The sequence below is a fragment of the Rattus norvegicus genome, chromosome 17 (genome assembly GCF_021556685.1).
Source record: "Rattus norvegicus strain SHRSP/BbbUtx chromosome 17, alternate assembly SHRSP_T2T, whole genome shotgun sequence".
Taxonomy (NCBI): Eukaryota; Metazoa; Chordata; class Mammalia; order Rodentia; family Muridae; genus Rattus; species Rattus norvegicus.
Window position 1 is genome coordinate 37,601,274 of NC_141550.1, and position 18,902 is coordinate 37,620,175.

General features: G+C 37.3%; 1 protein-coding gene across 1 annotated transcript; it reads right to left on the reverse strand.

Moving 5' to 3' along the window:
• Nucleotides 1-859: 859 nt before the first annotated feature.
• On the reverse strand, nucleotides 860-5,708 carry Prl6a1 (prolactin family 6, subfamily A, member 1). Its single transcript, NM_022176.2, is given in 5 exon segments — nucleotides 860-1,202; nucleotides 1,978-2,157; nucleotides 3,145-3,258; nucleotides 4,020-4,198; nucleotides 5,373-5,708. Coding segments are annotated over 5 exon segments (705 nt in total). The 5' UTR covers nucleotides 5,413-5,708; the 3' UTR covers nucleotides 860-1,010.
• Between the last annotated feature and the right edge of the window lie 13,194 nt (nucleotides 5,709-18,902).

An 18,902-nucleotide genomic window follows, 5' to 3' on the forward strand; every position in this document is an offset into this window, starting at 1 on the left:
TGTATTCAGTCTTCCAGTCTTTGTTACAGTGAGTTACGGTATATATCATATTTTACTTTCTGATCCATTATAAGTCTCTATGAACAGGAAAGGAAAGGAAGTGGTTGAGATTACTGAAAAGTTTCAGTAGTGTTTGAGTGACCTGTATTTTGAAGCTTAAAAATTCCCAATTCAATTTGAGTCTCATGCTCCAGTTGAATAAGGAAATATTAGTGGGATACTATTCTATTTCTACTAATCTACCATCCTACCTGAAGAATATTAAATGAATGCATATTTAGTGGTAGAAAAATGAAAACAAATGTTATAGAGACTGATTATTTCGGTTGTCTTTGATAATTGACTTGAGTCACAAGAAGACAAGCAGAATGTATTAAATAATTTGACAGAGATGAAATTGAAACTAAACCAAATAAGCCTTGCTAGATCCAGAGTAAAACATACATGGGAACAGCCTAAAATAAATTTCAGAAGAAAAGTAAGGATACAGGAGACACACATATTTTAACAGCTAACACTTTTTGCACTGTTTGTAAGTTTAATGGCATTTGAGCATAATAATGTTCCATAATATTTTACTGTTTATCATTTCACATGAAAATTGTGCCACAAAAACTACATGTCTTTCTGAAAGTATCTGGAGCTTCCTTATTCTTCGTAGTACAGAGATATTGTTTAATTGTCAGTGGTTTAATGAAGTGACCCATAGTGATTTGCTGTGATTCTTCCTAAATTGTAAATTGCTTTATTTGCAATCAGACCTCTGGTATAGTGATGTTTTGATACCTGAATCTCTATGTTAGTGATATATTTGTTTATTTGTATTACAAGGAAAAAATGAGATATTGACAAACTTGGATTTTAGACATTAATATGTTTAAAGAGTCCATTTTATTTCTAATGAAGGATTCTTCACATAAAAACATTCATCCAAAGTTAAAAATTTAAAATTGGTTAAAACTAGAAAGATTAAACACAATCATTCTAAAGTAAATTGGATGGTTGTGAGATTAGCAATCTCTATTATAGATAAGTCTACACTTCAGTAGTCTGACTTTTGAGTCAAATTTCCGTGAATCCTGGAGCAAGCACTGGAATAAGTTTGTAAAAGCAAAATGGCGACGTTCTTCATCAGGTGACCGCAAGTATGCCAGTTCATTCCACATAGGGAATCTCTCATTTTGTGGGGATCCAGGTTGAATCTAATCACCAAAAGATATTCATTTATTATTTATCATTATTTACTTGCTGCTTTTCCTTTTAAATTTTGAGAGAACTCTTGGGATAAAATTAGAATTATAAGATCTTAGACAAAGTGATAAATTCTAATGTATCAATGCCAAAGTAGTATGAATGCATTAGCAATGAAAATTCTTTAAGAGAGATCCTTGAATATATTTTCTGAATACAGTAGATACCAGATTAAGAGTATTTTAAAATATAAAGCAAATAGAGAGTCAGTTGCATACTACTTGCCTTATATAGATGAGTTTTAGAAAGGGACAAGGTAGGACCTAGTCTCAGGTCTCTCACATGGGAATTTAAACATGCCCTCAGTATTGGTCTGGATGATACTTTACTGAGCCTTCCCTGTTCTACTTTTCAACAAGTCTATTGTCCACATAATTGAATGGAATCCCCAGACATAATGAGAACTGCACCTAATATCTTCAGGTACAAATAGTCCAGGGATTGTTTGGACAAGTAGATGTGGTGATGTTGTCAGGATTCTTTCTCTTGCCAATGGAAGGGAGTTGTTCAAAAGAAAATAAAGAGAGATTCCTGAGGTGTAAAATACTCAGAAAAGCAGCATTGAGATGGACTACATTACCAGGGATGATTTACTGAAGAGACCATCGAGCATAATGGATGACTATATATTTTATAAGTAAAATAAGGTAGGTCTGCATTCATTCCTTACTACATTGGTCACCTCTATGATGAATGAAAAAAGCAATGGGATATAAAGCTGCATACCTTGTTGAGTATACCTTTAAGAACATCCATAAGTTCTTTGATTTTTTCTTCAATGTTTTTGGCTCTTGATATAATCTCATCAGGGGGTTCCTCCATATGACTCATTTCATTTGCTATATGATATAGAGAGAATGTCCAAGTTTCCAACATACCAATCATCTCTTTCACCAGGAATACACCCTAAACACCAATAATTAAACAACTGTATCAAGATTGATGAAATATAGCAGAGTTAGCCCATGTGGTATATTTTCAAAGAAACCAAACTTAGCATCTACTTATTACATTTATTTGAAAAATATAGATATTCTTTGTTATGAAAACCTCAAAGTGTAGTTCTTTGTCTATAGTTTGAGTTAGTCATACTAAATATGTGTGATTTGACTAAATACTTTTTCTAATGATAATATGTTTGATAATATGTTTGTTACTCTATGAAGTCCTACCATCTGTTCTCTTGGTGAAATCAGTAGTGTTTGATTTTTTTTTTTTTTTTGGTTTGTGTGTGTGTGTGATTGTTTCTCCACAGAAAACTCTAAGCAGATAGTCAGGTCCTATGACTCTCATAAATCAGATGTCAGCACTGCTCTTCAATGGCAAGTGGCCTAAGTGACTTTTCCAGTAGTATTCTTTTATAGAAGCATTCACTATAGTAAAATATCATATTATTAATTGATGCACTCATTTGTGATTTTTCATTTGCTTTAAGAAGCTGGCTGAAATCTTCAAGGAAGACAGGCCTTCATTTATTTGCCTTTCAAGGCTACTATAAAATAGCCACTTGCCTCTTGATGAGTAGCCAATGTGTGACTATATGCAGGTGAAGAACAATGAAAGAGCATTGGTTTTAGTGAGTGAATGATGGAAAGCAGAAGAGATTTTATCTCCAAGTGTGTACTCAATACCAAGGTCACATGGGAAACTAATCTCTTGATAAAATGCTCTAGTGCTGTTACATCATAGTCTTTCCTTTGGCAATGAAAACAAATCCTCAGCTGGATTCCATTGATCCATGGTGTCCACCATTTTGCCATTCTGAATAATCCCCCTTCCTTCTGCATGTGTGATTGAAACTATTTTATCACATATAATCACCTCCAGCAGAGCAGAGCAAAGCCAGTGTGAACTGCTTGGATTTTCAGCTTAAAGGATATACTATAGACTCACCAGCCTCTGTTGGGTTCCTTCTTTAGACACTGCAATAGTAAATGGTGATCGGTGGCAGGCAGTAAGGTCTCTTTCAGGGAACCACCTGCCTGGTTTATATAGCACATCCTCCAGCTAGTTAAAAAAAATCTTAATTAGAACATGAGTAAATTAATACATAACAATCACAGCAGAAAATTGATTCATTTGTTAAAGTTATTTTTATTTGATCTGTGTGTGCTTGTGCACATGCAGGCACATGTGCACACAGGCAGGTTTTTGTAAGTGAATCAGAATGTCATCAAGTAGTAGTACCAATGTGGAGATGAAAAGCTTTGTTCAGATTTTTGGTCCTTTTTCTCTATCTTTTTCATGACACCTTGTCTCTTTTTGTCTGCCACAGCATACATCAAGCTAGCAAGAATGGCAATGCCAGAGATTAGCCTGTTACAACATTCCATCTCACTGTAGGAGAGCTGACCTTTTATAAGTGTGTTGTCAACTCTATTTTCTATGGATTACAGGAATCCTGAAGTCTTCAAACCTGCATTGCAACACTTTACTACCTCTCTAGCACTCACTAGCTGTATAATTTTTGAAAAACAAGTACTGCAAAAAAAAGTGTGAGCAGAAAAATTAAGAAACTGATCTTTTCATCAATTGTTTCTATATTAATTCTGTAGTCATTCCCCACTACACTCTCAGCTAGCCTCCCTAAGAATATTCCCACTTACTATTTCAAGAGCCTCTTCCTTGATTGTTATCCTTGTCAATTAAGGATGCTTTCTATTAGGGATGACATATATCATTTAAATCTGCTATAGCATGTTTCCTAATAAACAACAGAGCTCTACAATATCTGGCTTGGAGATAGAAAGCCAAAGTGAGGTACTTACAAATACACTGTTCATTTCTGCAATGAGCTCAGTGACATTATGAGCTAGAATGATGGCATGATCAAGCAGGCCATGTAGAGACATCTCACCACGCCCAGCCCCACTGGCATGCCTGGGCACAGAGGCCACATTCTCCCACAGAAGGATGTTTGACATCAACAGCATCAGGAGTGTCCCTGCTATACAGAAACAGGAGCTAGGATGAGATTCTATTCTTTGAGGTTATCAAGGATATTATAAACTCTGCCCAGTGTCTTTGAACAGCTGTCATGGTAAATAAACATCTACCACTGAAAGATTCGATTAATTAAATTATATGGTTATATAGAAAAGTTGGTATTGGTCAAATTTTTGGATTGCTATCAAAAATAACACTGAATTTTTTTAACATTTTGAATTCAGTTCTTAGTGACGTTCTTATTTACCTGTGTACTATTTTCTTGTTTATTAATTCACAGAAACAAAATTCAAAACGCAAAATGAATACCATGTGAGATTAAGATACATAAGGTACATAAACCAAATAGCAATGTAGAAAAACAAAGAAGCTTTTTCTGCGATAAACGATAAAGAATACTAGAGCCACTTTATATTTCCCAGAAAACAGAAAAAGTCCAATCATCCAGGGTGGAGCTTCCAACCAGAATGCCAAAGTTTCATTTTGCCCAGGGTGAGATCCTAATTGCCCATGGTCATATGATTGAGAATCTATTTGTGCAGTGTAGCCTCTGGCCCTTGTATATGGATGGCCATTTCTTCAGCAATCTGTTCTTCCTCCTTGAATCTCTCTCTGTTCATTTTTTACTTCTCATTGGTTTTCATGTTGTTTTTGCTGTGTTGTCATTTGTTTTGTCTCTTTTGCCCCTCCATGTGGCTGCTCCCACCACTTGACTTCTTCATATCCAACCAGGTAGAGAGTGATGGCAGCTGAAGTGACATTCTACCCCTGTTTCTTCTGTCCTATCTTGCAGGAGGCATTAGATGCAGCATTCACTTCCTTTGTCACTGTCACCACTTCACTGGCAAAAATCAAACAATGCTGATCTCTGTCTTTAAGTTTTCTCTAGATTATTTCTTTTGACCTTTGTTTACTTTAATTTGATACTTTGGTCTCTTCTATTGTCCTAACTTGTGAAGTAGGGCCTGATTTTGGTTTCCATCCCACTGCATCAGGGAAACTTGATCACACGCCATCTTTCATCGTTTTCCCTGCATTCTCTGACCTAAGGCCTCTTTTTTCCTCTTTCTCTTCTCACTGCTACCACCTCCAGATTCTTCCCACCGTCCTCCCCTTTGTCATCTAACAAGAGGCTGCTTTTTGTTCCCTTCCAGGATGAAATACTTTGCACATACCTTCCATTTTCTTTGACATTCTCAACCAGCTCTTCACCATTTATCTTCCCTCGCTAATTCATGGACATAATCTTCTCAGTGCTTCTCGATTCAGAGACACATTGTCTTAATCTTCTTCTGACATGGGATATCTTTGGAGTTGGATTCCTTCATGCAGCTGAGGCTATGGGTCTTCAAACAGAACCACAACTGCTGGCCAGAAACAGTGAAGAGAACCTGAACCTGGAGGACAAGCCGCTAGAGTGCCCTTCTTTCTAGTCTTTTAAAATCACTCACCACTTACATTTTGATATGCTGATCTTCATTGCTCTGATTCTCTAAGACACTGTCTCTAACTCAGCACACAGGGTTTGCATTTTGACCGGGACAACACAATTTATTCATGTGTTATTTCTTCATGCCTTACAAAAGTAAACACATGATTTCCTATTGCTTCATAGTAAGCATGATGAGAATGAGTCATGAAAGGATGACTGTACTGTATGCTGGATTTGCTAACTCTCTATAATTCCATGGTCTGCTCTTTTGCCAAAGATTCAGATCGAGTTTTCTGTGAACTCGAGCTTTACAATAACTTGAGAGTAAGTCTATGTAATATTATCAAACTGTCCTGGTGAAAAGGACATGTGACTTACAAAGTTATGTGACTTTGTTAACCCGTACTAATAGATTCTGGGAGGATGAAAGCCAGAACTATAGACTCTCTACCCCACCTACATGTGCCTTACACATCTATGTTCTCTTAAGTACCTGTGTAGCAGATCACCCATCTATGGTGCTGAGACTGTATTGCAGATGTTGCTGCTTTTAAAGCACCAACTATACCTTTGATCACATGACCACAGAAGCCCTAGTAGCCTTCATTTTTCTACATTATTTTTTACTCCATCAAACAATCATTTTTAAACTTTTGAAATTTATCAATGTTGGATTCCTTCCAAATTTACTAATCCAACATACAGTCAGAGAGACAGACCTCTGGCATACCAACAGTTTCACTCTAACGACAAAAGAAGCAATTAATATTTTACAAGTAAGTTAAAATCACATTTTATATTACTTGATACTACTCCTAAATAACTTTTGAAATTAAATAAATGTGATTTTCAGAAATCTGAATTCCACAAAATTTTCACAATTCATTAGTTGACTGGGCTGTCCAGTTCGCCAAAGCCAAACTCTCTTTTTATAATCCAGAACTGCAATTACAAGCTTCAACCACCTCAGGAGACTTTCACCATCCTTTCGCTTCCTTTAGTTTAAGTAAGATGATGATTCATCTTAATAATTTTGACTCACATTGAGGAGCAAAAGAAATAATATCCTTAAAAACTGACCTAAAAAATGCAAATCAAAACAACCCTGAGATTTCACCTCACACCAGTGAGAATGGCTAAGATCAAAAACTCAGGTGACAGCACATGCTGGCGAGGATGCGGAGAAAGAGGAACACTCCTCCATTGTTGGTGGGATTGCAGACTGGTAAAACCATTCTGGAAATCAGTCTGGAGGTTCCTCAGAAAATTGGACATTGAACTGCCTGAGGATCCAGCTATACCTCTCTTGGGCATATACCCAAAAGATGCCTCAACATATAAAAGAGACACGTGCTCCACTATGTTCATCGCAGCCTTATTTATAATAGCCAGAAAATGGAAAGAACCCAGATGCCCTTCAACAGAGGAATGGATACAGAAAATGTGGTACATCTACACAATGGTATATTACTCAGCTATCAAAAACAACGAGTTTATGAAATTCGTAGGCAAATGGTTGGAACTGGAAAATATCATCCTGAGTGAGCTAACCCAATCACAGAAAGACATACATGGTATGCACTCATTGATAAGTGGCTTTTAGCCCAAACGCTTGAATTACCCTAGATCCCTAGAACAAACGAAACTCAAGACGGATGATCAAAATGTGAATGCTTCACTCCTTCTTTAAATGAGGAAAAAGAATACCCTTGGCAGGGAAGGGAGAGGCAAAGATTAAAACAGAGACTGAAGGAACACCCATTCAGAGCCTGCCCCACATGTGGCCCATACATATACAGCCACCCAATTAGACAAGATGGATGAAGCAAAGAAGTGCAGACCGACAGGAGCCGGATGTAGATCGCTCCTGAGAGACACAGCCAGAATACAGCAAATACAGAGGCGAATGCCAGCAGCAAACCACTGAACTGAGAATAGGTCCCCCGTTGAAGGAATCAGAGAAAGAACTGAAAGAGCTTGAAGGGGCTCGAGACCCCAAAAGTACAACAATGTCAAGCAACCAGAGCTTCCAGGGACTAAGCCACTACCTAAATACTATACATGGTCTGACCCTGGACTCTGACCCCATAGGTAGCAATGAATATCCTAGTAAGAGCACCAGTGGAAGGGGAAGCCCTGGGTCCTGCTAAGACTGAACCCCCAGTGAACTAGACTATGGGGGGAGGGCGGCAATGGGGGGAGGGTTGGGAGGGGAACACCCATAAGGAAGGGGAGGGGGGAGGGGGATGTTTGCCCGGAAACCGGGAAAGGGAATAACACTTGAAATGTATATAAGAAATACTCAAGTTAATTAAAAAAAAAAAAAAAACTGACCTAAAATGGTCTACTTTGCTCCTGAGCAGGTCCTTTCTAGATTATGATTTTTTCCTTAGCCTTCTCAATGTAATATATCTATTAACACCAGGTACACAAGATAGAACTCTAAGAAAGAATCTCAGCAAATAACATTGGAGAAACAATAAATGTATAATATTTACATTTAAGAGCATTAGTGAGATCTTACGTACAGAAGCAACGTTGTCACAAAGACAGCATCTTGAAAAATGTCCACGTCTGTGGGCCATGCAGGAATGCTGCTGCACTGGAGTCCTCATCTCAGTTTGCTGTTTACCATCTATATACTCTGGCAGATTGCCCCCAGGCCACACACTACTAGAACGGGAAGGAAGTAAGTTATAAAACCCAATTACTTTATTGGAATAGGTTTCAATTACTGTCTTGCTTCAGGGAATGTTACCAATGTCACCACTATTGTAGACCTGCTGTGTCTAAATGCTTCTGCCATTTATACTGTATGACTTCAAAGTATGAACTTACTTCTACATCTATAAAGCCAGAGACTTCTCGACTCCATTATGAGGATTGATAACCCTTCCAGAGCAGATGTAAATTGTTCTTCACCACATCCCCCCATCTCCTCAGATTCTTGCATTTTTTCTGTAACATTTTTCATGTTTTCTGCTTCAGAAGAAGGTAAGATATGTACATTAATTTTAATAAATATTAGGATACTGTGTCACAGCAGCAGTCATTTATTCTCAACAATTTAACTGGCCATCTCATTTTGTCTTATAACATCTGACTACCGTAAAGATTCTCTCTGTGCAAACTAGGCCTAAAGAAAAATAATTAGACAGCAATTTGTTGGACACATTGCACGCATGTAACAAGGTGAATGATTTCTTAGTGTTGTCTGTAACCACAGAAAATCATTGTCCACATTTAGTCAAATCCAACCACTTCATCTCCATTTATCTTACTAAGGTAAGTTCTCCATCTGCTGTAGTTTGTATAGTCTAAAATGTTTTGTCTGTAAGGTTTTGCAACAAATTAGGGGATTCTACATTTATATATTCTCCAAATATTTTAATAGGGTTTCCAGGTCTCATTAAATGCTCTCTCGCATATTGGACATTTGCATCTCTCTATAAGTGTGTGCCTTGTAAGTTCACACTCCTGAAAACTCCTTCCTGCAAAGTAGAGTGTGCAGTCGGAATCACTGGTTCATCTTTGACTCCTAGAGATGCTTCTTCTCGCTTTTTTTTTAATTTTTGGTTTAAAGCTTTTATTACTTTTACAGAAAGTGCAGGTTAAATTCCCAATTATCATATGACATTTTACAAGGAGCTGTAAGTCTAGTTTCCAGAGATCCTATGCTGTCTAGTAAATTCTTTTCTCTCCATCTTTATTAAGCTGGGTATTTCTTATTTACATTTCAATTGTTATTCCCTTTCCTGGTTTCCTGGCCAACATCCCCATAACCCCTTCCCCTCCCCTTCTACATGGGTGTACCCCCTATCCTCCCCCCACGACTGCCCTACCCCCAACAATCACACTCACTGGGGGTTCAATCTTGGGAGGACCAAGGGCTTCCCCTTCCATTGGGGCCCTTACTAGGCTATTCATTGCTACCTATGAGGTCAGAGTCCAGGGTCAGTCCATGTATAGTCTTTAGGTAGTGACTTAGTCCCCGTAAGCTCTAGTTGGTTGGCACTGTTGTTCATATGGGGGCTCAAGCGCCTTCGAGCTCTTTCAGTTCTTTCTCTGATTCCTTCCACAGGGGTCCCGTTCTCAGTTCAGTGGTTTGCTGCTGTCATTCACCTATGTGTTTGTCATATTCTGGCTGTATCTCTCAGGAGAGATCTACATCCGGTTCCTGTCAGTCTGCACTTCTTTGCTTCATCCATCTTATCTAGTTTGGTGACTGTATATGTATGGGCCACACATTGGGCAGGTTCTGAATGGGTGTCCTTCAGTCTCTGTTCTAAACTTTATCTTGATTTTGTTGTTGTTGTTGTTGTTGTTGTTGTTGTTGTTGTCCTGAGAGGCAGCATACAGTCCTTTGCCTCTACTTTCTTCCAGTATTCTGGCTGGATCACAGCATTGACTTTGGCACATCTGTATTCAGACACATTTGAAACTACTGTTGAACAGATATTTTGGTGATATGAAAGTTTAGATATTTTGTGTGCAGCAAGTATTCACATGCTTAGTTTTGTATTTAGCCCATTGGATTCCTTTCTTTATATTTTGATTCACTCTTTGTTATCTGGGCTGTGAGAGACATAGTAATTCATTTTTGGTGGCATTGCCATATCACATGATATGAGATGATTTATCTCAACTATCTGGAGTTGGAAAGGCAGTTGGGATCCAGTACTCTTACAAATTGTGTAATTCAGGTCCAAAGAAGGTTAGAAAACTTACCTGCTTACATTTATATTTGAACAAATTTTATTACTTGTCCTGTGATATTTATGACCCCAGAAATCAATATACCTACATTATACAAAGGGTTCTGTTAAGATAATTCTAAAGTGCTGTATATATCATTATAAATATTCATGTGTCACTTTGCTTACTAGTTTTTCTTCTATACTACTGACTAATGAATGATGCCCAAAACAATTCCCTTACAGATTCATATACCTAATTTCCTTCGAAGCCTGAAGAGATAATGCCAGTAGTCCCAGTGACTAACACTGTGTAAGGCCAGAGACCTGGGTTCTAAATGGAATTGTCATGGTGTCTATTCCTGAAATATGCAGTGGTCTGATAGGAGACTGTTCAGAAGACCTTAGGATTCATGGTTGGGAACAATAATCACAAATCATCTTTACATACAAATAAAGTTTTGCTACATCCCAATGTAAGACCCCTGGAGTGGGGAGACCTTCACTCAAGTCTCAGGATGACACCACCTCCCAAGAACTCACAAGAGACTGATCTTGATGCAATCAACAAGAGGTTTATTGAAAGGGATGACAGAAACCAGTGCACTGGGGTCAAGACTCGTATCCCATACAGGGGTAGAGGAGTGCGACACCGAATGGTTGGAAGAAGGGGTATTTAAAGGAAAAACCATACCGAATCACAAGAAAGAACCTACTGTTTCTCATGATTGTTCTTTAAGATTTTAATCTAACTTTATGGTTAACCAGTTCCTGCTATTATGGTCAGCTGCTATTATGGTCAGGGGCTATTATTGTAAACTAGTTTCTGGAACAAAGTGGCTTAACCACCTGGTGCAATTACTCTTTCTGTGATCAGCTAGTTTCTGGAACAGTCAGTTCCAGGGCCTGCTTTGGCTTCAACTTTTGTCTATGGGGCAATTTTATACTTTTTCCTTTCACCACCTGATATTCACACTTGAAAACACTCTCACTTTTGCAAGTAGGCCTCCTTACTTCAAATGGAACCTTGGAAAGAAAGCTCCATTAAACAGCACAGATTACCAGACCAAAACTTTCACTGAAGCGATTCTTGTTTATGTGATACGATTAACTTCACTCTAAATATCAACCAGAAAATCAACATGTTCCTTGAATCTTTATTAATAGGTGACCAATGTACATTCAGGTGCCTGAGACTTTTTCTTTGAAAGACTTATTGCACTATAAAATTAATCTTATTTTCATATCTAGTGTAAATCATGTGAATATTTTTATGTTTTTCTTTTGGTTTGTGTTTTTAAGTTTGTTTGTTTAATGGAACCTTTTGATATTAAGATAGTCTGGAACTCAAAACATAACTAGTCTTATCTCAAATGTATCATGGTATTTCTCCTTAAAACTCTGGAAATCTAGAGTTTCAGGGATGACCCATACCTACCTTGTATGAAAATATATTGGATAGTCTTTTGGGACACCAATGGGAGGAGAAGCCCTTGGTCCTGCCAAGGCTGAACACCCCAGCGTAGGGGAATGTCAGGACAGGGAGGTGGGAAGGGGGAGTGGTTTGGGAGGGGGGATCACCCTTTTAGAAGAAGTGAGAGAGGGATTAGATAGGGGAATTATGGAAGAGAAATCAGAAAACAGAATAACATTTGAAATGTAAATAAAAAATATCCAATAAAGATAGTAATAATAAAAACGAAAATATATTTGAGATCATTTTGGATTTCAAAGGAATAGCCTTCCTATTTCTTTGCCTTCCATTTTCCTCTTTTGATCTCACTTCTCTCCCCTTTAAGAGGAAGCCCTTTAAAATAGCCATTTCTATTCTCAATAAATATGTTTCTTACTCAAAATCCCCATAAATTTAAGAAAGTAGTAGAGAAATATTGTGTTTCGATGCAAGTTCTATGACTGTGAATATTTGGTAGGACTTCATGAATAAAACTAGATATGTTTTTTCAAATCCTAGAAATATGCTTACATCACTGTATTCAGGATGTAGTGAATTTTTAAGCATTTACTGAACAATTATTCATAACAGGTATCCATTCAAAGGAAAAGAGTTTGAGTAATTAGAAAATTCTTTTTCAGATCAATGTGAAATGAAGCACACATCTAACGTTCCACTTCTACTGTGACACAATGATGGTAATCATTTAGGAGGGCTGTAAATCCTGATAGACAGGATAAAAGTTGGATTGGCAATCCAAAGGAACACCCTGTAGTCTGAGTTAGCACAGAAAATGAGGCTCACCTTTTGCTTGAGTTCTGACTGGACATTACCTGAACCACCTTTCCCAACACCTGCTTTCCCTGAGTCTCTAGCAGGCGAATCTGTTGATTCTTTTCTTCAGAGCACAGGTCACCTGCTCATCTGCTTCAGTGTCCATATGTCCTGTTTGTGTTCTGTTTCTTTTCCAGTAAGAATATACGTCTAACAAGTTCAGCCCGTTTATTGTTTTTACTCATCAGTTTGGTACTAAAATCTGTGTAAGTGAAGTGCCTGAGCAAGTGTACAAGGAAATACCCTGTTACTAGGCAGCTAAGAGCCTGACTTGTTAAATTTGAAGATTCTGTAGGTTACTGGTGATTATTGATGAAATATTGATCATTTAATCTGAGAGGTTTGAAATACTTTTCTTTTCACTTTCTCACCATGACCATGAACTCCACTTGAAAACAAAAGTAACATCAATTGTGCTAATCAGGTGAACCATTTGTGTACTGGCTAGTTTTGTATGTTAACTTGAAACAAGCTGGAGTTATTACAGAAATGGAGCCTCAGTTGAGGAGATTCCTTCATGAGACCTAGCTGTAAGGCATTTTCCCAATTAGTGTTCAAGGGAGAAGGACCCAGCCCATTGTGGGTGGTGCCATCCCTGTGCTAGTGGTCTTGGGTTCTACAAGAGAGCAAGCTGTGCAAGCCAGGGGAAGCAAGCCAGTAAGTAACAACCTTCCATGGCTTCTGCATCAGCTCCAGTTTCCTGACCTGCTTGAGTTCCAGTCCTGACTTCCTTTGGTGATGAACAGCAATGTGGAAGTGTAAGCTGAATAAACCTTTTCTTACCCAACTTGCTTCTTGGTCGTGATGCTTGTGCAGGAATAGAAACCCTGACTAAGACACATCCCTTAACTCCCACTGTTGGAAGTCCTACAGGAACATCAAGCTACACAATCCTAACTTAAATACAGAGAACCTAGCACAAACCCATACAGTTTCCATATTTATTTTGCTTCTTTATTAAGTAATTTATTTATTTATTCACTTTGCATCCCAATGTTAGTCACTTCCCCCAGTGGTCCCCTCCTAGGTCCTTTCCCTATTTCCCCCTCTTCTTCTCTGAGAAGTGGGTAGATCCTTCCTGAGTATCATTCCTTCTCAACCATCCATCCAACCCTATTCCTCCATCCTCCTCAACTCTACCCCCTATCCCCTACATGCCAGTCACTGCAGGGATAGACACATCCTCTCTCACTCAGGCCAGACAAGGTAGCCCAGTTGCAGGAAGGAAAGTCACAAGCAAGCAACAAATTCAGGGACAGCTCCTGCTCCTGAGTCCATATTTCTTCCTGTGGTCTCTGTAAGCCCCTCTAATCCCTGCTTAGTTGCTTTTGTGAGCCTCTTGCAAAAATCTTTCCTTTCCTCTCTGGCTTCCGGGTTCTATTGATTTCACCTAGTGTTTGCTGTAGTTCTCTGTATCTTCAAGCATTAGTTGCTAGATGACAGATCTTTGACTTTTTTTTTTGGGGGGGGGGGTACTATCCTGGGTTTTTGGGTTGTCCTGCCTCTGGTTCCAGGCAGGGTCAGGCTTGGGTTCACTGTAGTGTTGTGGGCCTAAACTTGGACAACTGGTTGGCCATTCCCATGAGCTTTACGACACCGTGACCCCAGTACATCTTACAGGAGGACAGTTTATAGGTCAAAGGTTTTGTGACAGGGTTTATGAACAGTCCCACGAGTACTACCAGTCCCACTTCAGGGAGAGTTTCCCGGTTAAACAAGATAACCAGTTTAGGCACTGTATCTCCCTTTTACTAGGAGACTTTGTTAGCTAGGGTCAATCCCTTGCTAACTAAAATCATTCCTGTGGATTCCAGGAAGGTTCCACTACACTAGAATTCTACATTCTCCACATGTTCTCCAATTCCAGTTGTCTTTTCCATTTCTCTCTCCTTCTTTCCTTCCTAAAGACCTCAGATCCTTCCTGTTTCCATCCCCACCAACCCCAGTCCATCTCTCAAATATATTCTATTTCTCCTTCCCAGAGAGATCCACATGGCCCTACCCTTACCCTAGCCCTCCTCATTCCATAAGTTCTCTGCATCTGTATACTGTAGCATGATTATCCTTCACTTATATGCTAATATCCATATTTAAGAGAGTACATGTCAGGTTGTCTCTGGGTTTCCTTTACCTCACTCAATAGTTTTCTGCAAAATTGACCATATACTTAGGCACAAAGTAAGTGTCAATACATACAATAAAATTGAAATAACCCCTCTGTAGCCTGTCAGACCATAGAGTAAAGTTGGATTTCAACAAAAACAAAATTAAAAAAACAAAAAAGCAAATAACAACAACAAAAAAAGCAAACCAAACACACACACACGCACACACACACAAAACAAAAATAAAAAAACAAAACAAACAAAAAACAGAAAATCTTCAGACTCATGGATACTCAACTGCTGTCCACTTAATGGGCAAAAGAAAGATTTATTAGAGTTCAGTGAAGAAGAGTGCACGCCATACCCAAACTCATATGGGGCAACAGAAAATGATCAAACTTTCAGTGAAATCAATGAAATTATATATTATATATAATATATATTATATACAAGGTATCAGTTAAGCAGGTGTTGGTTCTTGGAGAAAAATCAACTAGACAGACAAACTCTTATCTGGACTAAAGACAAAGAAAATATATCCCAATTAATAAATTTTGAAATAGAGTGCATAGCAACAGACAGCAAGGAAATCCAAAGAATCATTAGGAAGTGTTTTGAAAACCTGTACTCTACAAAATTAGAAAATGTTAAAGAAATTTATATCTTTCTTAATAGATACAACTTAGCAAAGTTAAGTCAAAATCACACACATAATTTAAATAGACCTATAACCTCCAAGGAAATAGAAGCAATCGTTATAAGTCTCCCAACAAAATAAAGCCCAGGGCCTACTAGATTTAGCATAGAATTCTGTCAAACTTTCAAAGAAGTGCTGACATTAATACTCCTCAGAATTATTTAACAAAATAGAAACAGAGGAACATTACCAAATTCATTTTAGCAGACCATACTTAATCAGGGACACAAACCACACAAAGATTGAACAAAACAGAGAATTACAGATCAATTTCCCTCCCAAACATAGATGCTAAATAAAATACTCAAAGAGAAAATCCAAGAACGCATCAAAAGGGGTCATCCATCATGATGAAATAGGTTTCATCGGAGAAATGCAGTGATGGTTCAACATATGAATATATTTCCATATAATCCATCATATAAACAAATCAAACAAAAACCCCATAGGGTTATTTCATTAGATGCTGAAAAAAGACTTTGACAAAGTCCAACACCCCTTCATGATAAAAGTTTTGGAGAGATTAGGCATAAAAGGGACATACCTAGATGTAACAAAGGCAACTTAGAGCAATTTGATAGCCAACATCTAATTAAATGGAGAAAACACCACAAAGTTATTGTGTTCAAATTTGTGTCTTCCTTCTCATAGTCTAAGGTTTATAAAGTCAGTAATCTTTGTCTTTGCTCATAAGCATGAATTGAGTACTTGTTAAGTACAAGTGACATTATATAGACTAAGAAGGTTGTGGTGTGTGTGTGTGTGTGTGTGTGTGTGTGTGTGTGTGTGTGTGTGTAAGAGCAATTAAAGAAATAATATGCTCTGTGACAGAAACTAGAAATTATAGGACAAATTTAAAAGACAATCAAGTGGAGAAGGGTCAGGAACCGAAAGATAAGAAGTATACAATATATATTCAAAAATGGTTATATATTAGTATAGATATTAAAATATTGTATAAAACTGTAGGATGTATTGGTTCAGTGGTCAATAAGAGCTCATGCAGAGTGACTTAGAAGCTTGGTGATTTAGTGAATATTAGTGATTATCAGTAAAATAATTTGGGGTAATTTTAGAAGGTTATGATAGTTTTTCTTCCCTTTCTTGGTATGTATAAAAATGATATTGACAAATAGCAACTTAAAGCCATTGTGGAAAATGGAATTATTTATTGTAAGATAGTATTGAAAGATTTCCTCTTTTGCTCCTTTAAACTGTATTACTCCTATTTTACTTAGGATAATTTAAAAAGATGATGGCTCTTAGTATTAGATTCCAAGAATCATCTTGAAACAGTTGAGTTGAATATGCTTCCAGGTAACAGCTCATCACTGTGCTAGGTCAGGGCAAGCACAAATGGTAGTAATCTCTGGGCAGAGACTAGAGCCATAACCATTGAGAAATACTGCTTTTCTCACAGAACCTGTGCCTACCTGCCCAGGAGTGGAACAGTATGTTAATATCCATTCCTCCATAAACAATAAGTCAAGAACATACATCCACAAACATGACCACTGGCCATTCTGACTTAGGCAATTTCCCACTTGCAACCCTGTCATATAACTCTAGACCATGTTCATAAGTCAATGGATTCCAAGTGGGCCACCTTAGGAAATGGACTAAATAGCACTTCTTTGGGGGGGAATATTCCAGATCCAAATGATGACAAGCAGGATGAGATAGTGGACAGAATTTGAGAGAATAAAGTCAAACTGATGTTCTGTTTCTTGATAGGTTGGCTGAATCACTGAAAATGTGTGTTTATGTGAGTGATAAAGGGGACAGAATGTGCTGTCTCTGACCAGTATAATATTGTTTCTTATGGCACATGAATATTTTAATAAAATATCTTGATTTTACTTACTTCTGCCATTTGACTGAATAAGATTATTCTGATGATTTCAGGTGCTAAGTCAATGACTATAGGAATAAAACAATCATGTAAGTATTGAAAAAAATTTTAGTTCATCTAAAATAAATATTTTTCATGGATTTTTTTATATCTGTTTTTTTTTTCATCTAGTTCCAGTTTCCTCCATGTGTTTGATACCTCTCCTTTTACAATTTTTTGTGGGGTCCTAACCTGCTGATTCACTCATGTATATGTTACCTTGGATTCATTGTTTTCTTCACAGAATACTTGTTGATTTATCCCATGCATGTCACTGAATTTGTAAATAGATTATCAAGCCTTACCCTTTTATTTCCTATTAGTCCCCACCCCCAAACCTACAAATCTTCAAATTAGGCTAATGCTTTCATTTTCAGTTCCTATGACATTGTTTTCTTTTTTCAAATTGTGATGATTTCAACTTCTTTATAGAATAAACTAAAACTCTCCAAATTCTATAAATCATCCTCTACAATGGAAAACTAATTCTTACTATATTTGCCCATTATACCATTAATGCATACAATTATGAGTTATCACACATTTGGTTAAAGAGTTTTGTGATTATTTTCTAAATCCTCATCATCCTATCTGTATTGCATATAATATAAAAGCATTCTAGATTAATACCTTTCCTATTTTTATTGAAGTGTAATCAGACCTTCATAACTGCATCAAAAAGTCATAACAGGTACATAAATATAGATAAGTTAAATTATCTTATTGTTGCCGTTGAAACATTTTCTGTCTTCTGTAACATCATCTGATATATTAACTTTAATAAGGTAATTTGCATATTCATGAAAACTTTTTTCACAGGTTCACTGAAACTCACAAAATTTTCTTTACTTTTTGTCCTTGTGGTGTCTCCAGACAGAAGTATCTGATTCCAAACAAAAGAAAACTTCAGCCACAGTAAGTAATACAGTTTACTTATAAAAATTCTGTGTCACTATTTTTCATTTGCCCTTATGTTAAAATTCTGAGAAAGCTGCAGGTGTTGATATGCAGAAAGAGGAGAAGGGCAGAAACATCAGTAAGAACAGGTGAGATTTCCCTTCCCTGCTGTGTGACCTTAAAACTGGAGGAGAGCAAGCATCTGACATAACTTGAGCATGAGAGGAATTTTCAGCATCATAGTGACCTGAACATGTGGAATCTGTCTAATATGGTACTAAGGAGGAGGTTGGTTGAAGAAAGTTGTTAGAGAAATATGGAGACAGTTCATACTTGTATCCTAATAGGGTTCTGGAATATTTAAAAGTTATGTTACTTAGGAAGAGTGCACTTGTGCAGTTTTTGCCTTTCTTATCATGATACTGAAAATTTGCTTGTAGAAAAGCATTTTCTCTCAAAGCCTATCTCCAAATTTCTATCTTCTTCATAAAACGGATATACTAATTAACCATGATCTTTTGCTTTGCATGTAAATACACCCATCTCGATCTTTTGTTCTAAGGTAACAAGTGTCTTATTATCAAAACAAACAACTAAATTTGGAAAGTTTTCACAGGAATATCATAATACCATAGATCAATAATATATTAAATCTACAAAGGATATATGACATGCTTTTTATTCTAGATATGACTTTTTTAT